The sequence below is a fragment of the Toxorhynchites rutilus genome, chromosome 3 (genome assembly GCF_029784135.1).
Source record: "Toxorhynchites rutilus septentrionalis strain SRP chromosome 3, ASM2978413v1, whole genome shotgun sequence".
Taxonomy (NCBI): Eukaryota; Metazoa; Arthropoda; class Insecta; order Diptera; family Culicidae; genus Toxorhynchites; species Toxorhynchites rutilus.
In genome coordinates this window covers 167,946,438-167,957,768 of record NC_073746.1, presented here as the reverse complement: position 1 = coordinate 167,957,768, position 11,331 = coordinate 167,946,438, and the positions used below count along the sequence as shown (strand labels likewise).

General features: G+C 36.4%; 1 protein-coding gene across 2 annotated transcripts; it reads right to left on the bottom strand.

Moving 5' to 3' along the window:
• Positions 1-221: 221 nt before the first annotated feature.
• On the bottom strand, positions 222-10,773 carry LOC129777999 (alkaline ceramidase). Of its 2 annotated transcripts, XM_055784618.1 has the most exons (6): positions 10,525-10,773; positions 10,362-10,460; positions 10,170-10,289; positions 2,432-2,688; positions 2,235-2,372; positions 222-2,170 (listed from the first exon to the last, which is right to left on the bottom strand). In XM_055784618.1, exons 2-6 carry the CDS (start codon positions 10,365-10,367, stop codon positions 1,855-1,857), a joined length of 837 nt encoding a protein of 278 aa, XP_055640593.1. In that variant the 5' UTR covers positions 10,368-10,460; positions 10,525-10,773; the 3' UTR covers positions 222-1,854. The 2 variants fall into 2 exon arrangements, with proteins under 2 accessions (XP_055640593.1, XP_055640594.1); XM_055784619.1 differs by lacking the exon at positions 10,362-10,460.
• Between the last annotated feature and the right edge of the window lie 558 nt (positions 10,774-11,331).

The following is an 11,331-nucleotide window of genomic DNA, read 5'->3' as shown; positions in this document are numbered from 1 at the left end:
CCACCGGTGAAACGTGCATCATCCGACCAGAGCCTCCGCTCTCGAGACTATCGAATGCAACAAACATCGTCCATGCTTCGTGTCCATAGAGAACAACCGATCGAATTGGGAATTTGTACATGGTATACTTTGTACGGGATCGGAGTTTGTTGGAGCTTTTAGTGTGTTTATTCCATGGGCTTTCGGATAGTACAGAAAAGAAAATTTATGTAAATTTTAAATTCTATTCAAAATTCTATCACTGAAACTAACACTTGAATTGGAAGTATTTTTAAAAACATAAACATGATCGGTCATCAACCACTTGGACTCAGAAATTTCATTCGGTAAATTATTAATTTGTGAATTATGGGAGATCCTTCGCTTCAAAAACTCTGGTATAGAATAGAGGCAATCATCCAAATAAGTGTAGACAAACAAATGTATATACAACAAAAAGCTGATGACCATTGATGAAATCGGAATCCATCTATTGTAGCAGTTCGACTAAAAAGTTCATAAGGTTGAGGCCGAGATGGCGCCTCTTGCAAAAATCTACTTGGCTATCACAAAGTACCGTCGTTCAATGGATACGTGTCAAAATTTGACAGCAATCGGACAAAATCACGAATCAATGAAAACGATGGCAAAATTGCATGAATTGGGCTTCGATTTGCTTCCGCATCGACCGTATTGTCCAGATCTGGCCCCAGCGACTATTTTCTGTTCCCAGACCTGGAGAGAATACTCGCTGGCAAGAAATTTAAGACCGATGATGAAGTGATTACCGAAACTAAGGCCTATTTTGGAAAACCCGTAAGAGTACTATAAAAATGGTATCGAAAAGTTGCAAGATCGCTATAATCGCTGTATCTCCATCGAAGGCAATTATGTTGAATAATAAGATTGAATTTTGCCAAAAAATAGTGTTACTATGTTACCTTATAAACTTTTCAGCCGAACTACTGAATTATTTTCTTGAAAGATACTACAAAAACTGACAGTACTTTTTATAATAGATTAGATTTATACTTGTTTAAATTCGTTTCCTACCAGACTATTTCTTACATCTTTCGAGCTCTGGAATATTTGTCTGAGACGTGCATTTGAACGAATTAAAGTCTATCCGCATAGTTTAATTCACTCTATATAATTTTCAGTTTAATATACGAATAGACTGAAACCGTTACTTCAAATCGCCCATTTTAGAAGTTTCTAAACTACCACTGGAAAATCAGTTACTATTGGGAGAACATCGCTTGCGATGAGAATTACTTTTTTATTGGATCCATTATAGTAAATTGAGCGCCCAACAAAGTATGCTGATATAACGGATGTAATAGTAACATTTCGAAGCACATGATATACTATATCTCTATCTCTGATGGGCTCGTACCTTAGACGGGCTGAATTTTGCGAATAGACCAATAAGGTATAATTGAAATATACGATGTTTTGATAAATTATGCAGGCCTGCGATAGATTGAATATCACCGGTAGGTTAACCCCTATTTACTGTTAATCACAACGTATTTAGAAATATCACTGCCAACTACAAAAGTAGAATTAATTCACATTCACCTAAAACTAATAAATTCACTATTGTAATCACTTGCAAATTGAGCTGCGATGAAACATATTGAATCTGAGCATAATGCATATAAATAAAGAATCCTAAGGTACAAAAAATAAAATAGGACTATGCTTACACGGTAAAGATTATGTTGAGCCGTGCAATATCAATATTCAATGAGCCAACGGAATCGATTATTAGACTTTGGAACCACGCATTTGGCGTTATGACACACAGTATCCTCACAATGAACTGTACTACTTATTCATTTGTACTAAACAAACACAAAAACTGCCGGCGCTTTAAATGTAATCCTTCAGCTTTTTGTAGCAACTGACCGAAACATACGGGACACCAAGTTCGAAATCATTGCGAGGCCAGTACTTGAGCTGGGGTTTGCTCTCCGGCCTTTCATCACTGACAAAGAAATACGCAAACAATACGCACGCCGTATAGGCAGCGATAAAGATCAAGATATGCCAAAACCCATGCAGATACGGGAAATGCATTCGAGACCACGCATCACAAAACAGACGATCGTTGATCCAGCAAACTATCGCCAGCATCAGAATGGTTGTGTTGCGGATGCCCAGCCGGTATACGCGTTGATCCTGTACACTACGATGGTTCACAAAAATTAGTGTTCCAGTTGAAGACAACCTTACCTTGAGCGAATATTTACATCTTCAGTTCCTTGTACAGAAGATAGGTAGCAGGTATGGCCAGTAGCATCAATGCGAACGCGTTGATGGCGGGATAACAAACAGAAAAAGCCGTTGCCGTGAGGGAGAACACCGTCATCGAAATACAGAAGCGTTTCCTTTGAAATATAAATATTGTTCTCTGCTAGAATATTCGATTAAGTACCCCAATACTCACCTGGAATGCTTGAAAATTCGTGGAAAATGTCGACGGGGACAGAATAAGCTCAAGGTGGCCATAAACACCCACAGGATGGTTAACTCATCTAGCAACTGTCCAAGAAGGCTTAATGTGGCGTGGAAATAGGCCGAACTTAATCCAACAACAAACAGCAGAATCCATATCATATGAATCGCGGGCTGTATGAATTTTCCATAGTCCTTGAACAGGTATATCAGGAACGGAGGACCAATGAGAAATAGAATATTGCTTATCTGGAACAAAAAAAGACTATAATTATTTGTGAGCCATGGTGGATCTTGGCTTTGTCTATAATGGCGAAATAGGGATACTTGCTCCTTTTTCGCACTGCCGGTCGCGAACACTATTTGAAGCTCGATACACCGAAACTTGCACAATGAGAATGATTTGCTACTCGGAGTAGCAAATCATTCTCATTGTGCCTACTCCCAAGCGTCATTCGGTCTGTTCTTTGGGTAATTTCGCTGGTTCTGGTGAATCACGGAGAGCAACTACGAAGTGTGCAGTCTACCCAAGCTCAAGTTCAAGCTGGCATGCTCAAGCTCAAGGGGTGGGGGCTGGCATACAAATGAAACACAAATTTCTGCATAACTCGAAAACTAATCAAGCAAATGGAACAAAATTTGGCATGTAGAGGTTTCGGAGTGCAATAAATGTTTCTATGTTGGATAGATACCCCTTTTCTCCTCTCTAAGGGGGGCTGCCATACAAATGCAACACGAATTTTTGCATAACTTGAAAACTAATCAAGCCAATAGAACCGAATTTGGCATATGGAGGTTTTAGAGAACAATAAATGTTTCTATGGTGGTTCCACATACCTACCCACTACTCTCTATGGGGAAGAGGGCTCCCATACAAATGAAACATAAACTTCTGCATAACTCGAAAACTAATCAAGCAAATGGAGCCAAATTTGGGATGTGAGGGTTTTAGGGTACGAGAAATTTTTCTATGGTAGTATGAAACCCCTCCCTCCTCAGGAATGAAGAGGGGGTCCCATAAAAATATTACACATATTTCAACCAAACATATTCCAACCAAACTTGACAATTGAAAATTTACGGAAAACTCTGAAGGAAAATGAGAAAATTCGGAAAATTCAATTCCCATATGTTCTGCAATTACATAGTGACAAGCATTGTTAGTCCATTTGATGTTTACGCTAACGAAATTGATTTTTGTTTGAATGTGGAAATGGATTTTAATGTGATAAAATGAACTACTAAATCTTCTTCTATCTATATAAATAAAAATGGATCGCAGAATACGTTGACACGAGGAAGGAATTGTCCGATTTAGGGCTGGATTTATTGTATCATATTTTCTGTATCAAACATTTATTCCATGTAATGGAAAAACATGTTTTTTTGCAAGTGGATTAAAACATCATGAACGAAAATTGTGTCTGAAAATAATCTGTGCAGCCGTTTACCGCAGGGAATACGAGCAGCCTCGTCGGAAAACGGAGCCACTAAAACGTCAAATCTAGATCAACATGTCAAAAGGGTATATCTTCTTTGATCGATTCTCTTCACCGTCTTTCTCTTTCGATAACCACAGCCTTTCAGACAGATTTTGCTCCAATTTTGCCATGCAGTTTGATAAACGAGGTCCCCTATCACACCCCTTGTCGTCGAACACATCAGGAAATCCTGTTACTGCTGAGTTATTAATGAAAGAGAATGTGGATGAAGAGAATCGATCAAAGAAGATAGACCCTTTTGACATGTTGATCTAGAAATAGACGAGTCAAAAAACGAGCTACAACTTACTCTCGGACTCGGAATTCACTCAGATTAATTCGGATACCAGAAAACTTTATCTTACTTTCCAACCTTCTGTTGGTGTCAATGCGCCGTTCATTTGAGTTAACTTTTAATCAATCACCAGATGATTATTTGACACATATTCAGACCTTTTCTGCATTATAACACTTACAAATATTGTAAACATCATGTTGGCACACCATTTGTATCAGATTTACATAGCCAAACCATGTAATTAACGCATTTCGATGACTTCAATTCAATTCATGAGTTGTCCGATTCACTATCGGTGTGTTTGGATTTGGGATATATTCATGTGAAGAAATATGATGAGATTTATAAAAATCGCATCAACCGTTTACACTAGCGCGAACTTATATTATGAATATATTCATATTTTCGGTGAATTTATTCACCTGAAGTACAACTGCTTCCAACTTTAGTGATTTCTCACCAGTGAGAAATTCATCAGCGTTTACATATGCCTGAATTTATTCTAGTTATATATACCTCGCATAAGTGTATCAGTGTATTCTTACCCGTTTCCATCTATTTTCGGGTGAATAAATCCATCTATAGCTATAGATCTCCCTAATGTAATCCCGCCATATTGTTGTTTTGTCCACATGATTTCTATCCGCGTTGACGGCATTGAGTTTCGTATTACGGAATGGGGGAGTAGGCATGACAATAAAGGTTTATAGAAGAAATGAACACACTTTTAAAATAAAAATTACGAATGAAAATTATTTTTTCCAAATCGAATTAGTACTCTATGTGAATGAAAATCACTTTTTCTTGCAAGTAGTGAAAAAATATCATACAAAAATTGTGTCTAAAGATAATTTTATATTATAATGGTAAGTTTTGGTGAGAATATCTGAAAATTCATAGAAAATAGTTTAATAAGGGTTAAAACATCGTGCTTCTAGTAGGTAAATAACGCCAACAAAAACCAAAAAACGCGGATTCGCGTTGACGGCGGTGTCGACATCTGAATACGACATTAGTTTGTATGAGGTCAACTATTCTCTATCAGATTATTCGGACCTAAGGGTGGGTTTAGACTAGTGATATATTCGTGTGAAGAAATATGATGAGATTTGTAGAAATCGCATCAACCATTTACACTAGCGCGACCTTTTATAATGAATATATTTATATTTTCGGTGAATTTATTCACCTGAAGTAGAACTGCATGCAACTTTAGTGATTTCTAACCAGTGAGAAATTCACCAGCGTTTACATATGCCTGAATTTATTTTATACCTTCTATACATATATGCATTGAAGAAGTGTATTATATATATTCTCACCCGTTTACATCTATTTTCGGGTGAATAAATCCATCTATAGCTATAGATCTCCCTAATGTAAGCCCGCCATAAAGCAGTTTGAAATTGCTTTAATTTGTATGAAATCTCTCACCAAAATTTACCATTATAATATAAAATTATCTTTAAACACTATTTTTGTATGATATTTTTTCACTACTTGCAAGCAAAAGTGGTTATCACTTATATAGAGTACTAATTTGATTTGGGAAAAATAATTTTCATTCATAATTTTTATTTTAAAAGTGTGTTCATTTCTTCTGCAAACCCATATTGTCATGCCTACTCCCCCATTTCGTAAAACGAAGCTCAATGCCGTCAACGCGGATGGCAAACGCTTGGCGCGCTGCAGTTTGTTTATTGTGTCCTTCGCGCATAGTAGAAATAAAGTTTCACTGTGTTAAACGTGTTAAGTGTGTTGAAGTGAACACTTTTAAAATGCCCAAGAAAAGGCAATATTCTGAAGGAAGCCTAAATTATGAATGGATCAATATGATGACAGTAAACGCAAACAATGATAAATGCAACATCTACTTGAAAATTCGATTTTTTTCATTCGAAAATGGTGATTTCTTAAACCGGACAAACCATGAATATTGTTTGAACAAACCATGATAATAATTTCTCTTTGACGAAAATCGTTGAAAAAACATAAAAAAATTAATAATTTCAGCGCCTTATGGTAATATTAGCAACTCGAGACTTGAGGCTTTTCAACAAACTCAAACTCGTAATGATTATATGTGATTTTCATGAAGAAAAATCGATTTGCATTTACTAGTTGCGTGAAAACGAACGTGAATGTAGGACCAGACGAGAACCCCTTTTAGAAAGGTCATAGATATTTTCGATTTATCATTTTAACCAATTAAATTTTGATCCAACACGCGTTACTGCAAATGCTCCAGGACGCAGTGCTTCCAATCGTTGAACGTCGGATGGCTCCTCTTCCCCGGGAGTTAGTAGGTTCAATACTTCCTCATGATCACGAGGGATCTTAACTGGAAACAAAAAATTTTAAGTATGCAGGGGAATCGTTAGCTGATGTGTGGAATAATCTAGCGATCCACGAATATTCCCTCAAAGCAAAATATATTGAGTTCGCAAACTCCGCGTTCGCGAATGAAGCAGAATTAGTGCGATATTAGGTCGAGTGGTTTGCTCGTCACGTAAGAACATCCCAGGACCTTTTGCAAGCAGTGAAAAGTAACGACAGAAACTGCTGAATTGAACCAGTGAGTAGTGTAAATAATTTTAATATAATTTTATATCAGTCCGTGTTCCTTCCAGCTTAACGCCAAATGGGTTGAAAGCATCAATCCAATCTGATGTCAGCATTAATTTTCCGTATATTTTTGTTCCATATTCTATGAACTTGTGGAAAGTTCTTCCGATGTCACTACTTGCACATAAGGAACTTCCGTAATAACCGACCTGGGCAGTAATAATAACCGTAATAACCGACGTGATTCCGACCTGGGCAGATATCTATTTTTTTAAATGTTGAACGAACGACTTTGACTTTGTGTAAAAATTAGCGTTACGTAACATAAGGGGGAGTGGGGTTTGTCTTGCGCTACTTTTTGTTACATAGGGGGGAGGGGATTCAAAAATTACATTTTTAGCGTTACGTTATTTGTGCATATTTGTATATTGTAGGTATATTTAATCTGAGAGTTAATTTGAAAATATTTGTTTTGTTGTTTCGCAGCAGGGTGAATCATTCGTGCACTCAATGCGCTTGCACAGCAATCTATGGAATGGAAAAGTAATTGCACTGGACAACAATACAAAAGATGGCATTTACGAATTCTATTCCAGTATAGCTTTAGCCAGTGAGCAATCAACAGTATTTGTGTAGGCTGAAAGTCAATTTTCAATTTGGCTTATTTAAACATACAGAAATTGCGACAAAACCACGCAATCCCCTTTTCAGTGGCAGCAACACGTTTTACTTAAATGTTAAATATTATATTCCGTTTCTATCTAAGCTAGTATTGATGTCTGTCCTTGTACATTGTTGAATCACGGGACTCAAATGATCAAGACCAGGGACGGCATTCCGCATTTCGAAACTAGTAAGTCGGTTCGAGAAAATTCAAACTCGAATCGAATTGAATTTGGTATTATGTATCTTTTTTCGAGCTAATATTTTCTGTGTGCTAAAAATCAAGCAAAACTTGTCTCGGAGAGAAATGTCAAATTTTCGTGTTCGTAAACAAGGTAAAAGGCACTACTATTGCAATAATAAAAAAAGATCGAAAAACAAATTCAATTTGATATCAAATTAGAATAGTGATTAAAAAGAAAAGCGAAATGTTTTCTAACGACGGCGATAGTGAACAAAAGTGCACGCCTATTCCACAGAGGGGAGGTGGCTGGTGTGGCACTTCGCATTTCGAAACGAGTGATTTTTGTTTGTTTCGAGCTCGAGACGAGAACAAATGTCTCGACAAGAAATGGTTGATCGTCGTATGGGAAAATGCTAGTGAAACATTGATTTCAATATTCAATCACATCAAAGAAAATTTCAAATGCATTTCGACATCTATTTGTACAAGTATGTGAGTATAAATACAATACTTTTATTTCAGCACTATGGAATCACAAAGAAATATAATAAGCAACACATTTGCAGTATATTTGTTCATTTTCCGTAGGCCTTAGAATGGGTATATGAGCATCATCAATACACCGGGTATCTTGAATTTGTCGAATAAATATTGCTTTGTTTCATTAAGCGATGTTGTATCCTATTTAATCCATTTTTCACATAAGCTTTTTTCCAGAAGAGTCATCATTTCATTGAACACTGATGAAACTGTTGGAAAGTTTTTTCCTTAGTTACATTTATTTGGTACGACCAGCGGCAAGAAGATTCAAAACGGCCGCTAATTTCAAAGGTGCAGGAGAAGCAGTGCTTCTGAAAGTTGTTTGGAACACGGTTGTATCCAAGATATTTTTTAAAATGCTTCTCGACTAAGTCTGTGTGTGTGTGTGTGTATAGAATGAGACGCGCATCACACAAGTGAGAAGAAATGTTTAGTATCTGAGTTCTGCGCCGGGTACATTTTGCGCTGTCGTGCTTATGAATTTTGTGCTCTTCTCACCAAGAGAGAATTTTCTTTGAGCGCGCGCTGATGAAAATTAAACTCAAGCGCAACGCTGCGTTTGTTTTTTGAAGACTGGTCTGATATACTGCCGAAACCTTGAAACAAAAGAATAATTATTATCATTTATATAAGAAACATATATAAGACAAACTCACTCATTTTCACTTAGCGAAAGAGAGTAACTTTTATCCCTCAACTCCCGCTTCTGTGGAATAAGCGTACTCTCTTCTTCACTATCACTATCGTCGAAAAGCATTTCGCGATCTTTTCTTTTTAATCACAATTCTAATAGCCGTGGAGCTTGCTTTGTTTACAAACCCAAAAATTTTACATTTTTCTTCGAGACAAATTTTGCTCGAAATCTAGTACACAGAAAATAATAATTCGAAAAAGATACATAGTACTAAAATCAATTTAATTCGAGTTTGAATTATCTCGTAACGAGTTACTCGTTTCGGAATGCGCAATGTCACCCCTGGTCGTGCCAAATTTATGTACTAAAGGAGGAAACTCTTTACTTGATGTGGTTCAACCAACAGTTTCATCAGTGTTCAATGATATGATGCTACTTCTGAAAAGAATCTTATGCGAAAAATGGATCGAATTGGATACAACATCGTCTAATAAAACAAAGCAATATTTATTCAAAACGTACAAAAATCACTCGCTTCGAAATACGGAATGTCACCCCAGTTCAACCTATTATTTTGGATTTGCGTATTTCTTGAACTGTTATTACTATTTAGAGTTCCTATCGATCATAGCCATCGAACAAATATCTAAAAATCAATGAAGTAATCATCCAAACTTGTGACAGTCTAGTTTTATATTGGAGTTCCGTTGAGAATGCCATATTTGTCATCATAAGAATTGTTGCCGGTATCGTCATAAGTATCACATGCATTCATTCTAAACTAGGCCAATAAAAAAGATAATAAATTATTTACTAAATGACGTTCTGGCCGCCGACCAAATGTAAATTTACTGAATGACAACGATAAGTAACATACCGTGATAACATGAAAAATATTTACTCGCGTTTGGCCACGTGCATATGCTTATGAACTACCTACCCGCTAATCATATGCATTCCACTATGAATCCAAATCGCACGTGTCTCAAAGTAGTACCAATGTTCAATGGCCCAAAAAAGCTGGTTTTTTTTTCATTGACTCTAAGCCATTACACGTCATTCAATTTCGCCATTCAATACAACTAAACACAACAAAATAATCCCTAACAAACGCGGAAATCGAAGCGTTCATTCCAAACAGTTGCGTTAAATCATGATAATTCAACTGGCCTTGGTGAATGGGGGTATTTTTACGGACGCGTGGTTTGCATGCTGCATCGTATGTTTGATTATATAAAAAAAAAAAATTATGTGCCCTACAAAATGTTCAAATTCGACCCTTAACATTTGCACTACAAAACGCACATGCTGAAAGCTGTCCACGGACTATGAACTATTTCAATAAACCTCACTCAATTCACTCACCGTGTTAACAAATTCTGCGATGTCCGGCGAAATAATGTAATTTCCTTCGCACCAGTCAACCGGAGAACTCCCACGTTCCAAATGCTGCCAGGTCATTGCAAGTTTTCCCTCGATATTAGGCTACGAGAAAATAACAATGAACAAATCAAAACTAAGATTCTCACGATCATCTCAACAAAGAGCGAAATGCACTTCCATCAAATGCTCGTTAGCACACGTTTTATTTTCATTGCGATTTAACTATCCTGACCCGAATAATGTACGACTTAAAAACATTTTGTTTTTATGGGGCTTTAAAAAATGTACGGGAATAGTTCATTCTTCCTATTCAATTCTAATAGCACTAGAACTTCACCTGATTAGGTACAAATTGACGAGATACCGTGATATTTTGTGTCACGCCGAATCTATTTGTTTGACCAAAATGTTGCTACACAATCTAATAAGAAAATCACTATCAGCTAAATCACTTTTTGCTTGTTCCTACGATAGACAAAGTGTGGATTTCAATACATTATAATTATGCGTCAAAGGTCGTTTTCAAGCACAGGATAACAAACACTTTGCATACGAAATAGATCGCATTGTTGATGCTGAGAGACTGAGCAGAGAAAGACTGAAAAATATTTGAACACAAACCTGCAACGAACCAGGAACGAGCAAAACTTTGCATGATACAAATGTGCAGGGATGTACAAACAGATGAAACATAGCTGCAGCAACATCCCAGCAAACATTAAATCGTATAATTTTGCACGTGCCAAGTCTTACAAGAAATCCGAATAAATCATAATCGCATATAATATCAATCAAAGTATGTATCGTGTATATTTGAAATCGCATAAAATGTAAAAACTCGATTTTATATACCATTATCAAATTAAGTCGCAATTCGGTATAATAAACATCAATTTAATGATGTATATTGTCGTAAAATATATTCAATCCGCATCATATGCGTATATTACGCTGATGCAGTTTATGTGTCGTATAAGCGTATAATTTAAATCGATTCAGTACTGCAGTAAATCGTGTTGCATGCTGAAGCAAATCAGGAAACAGTAATCATATTAGATCCTAATAAAGAACCTATTACATCATATTGAAATGTTAATGAAATGCTGATGCCCTTGAAATTTTTGACCGCTGTTGAATTAAATAT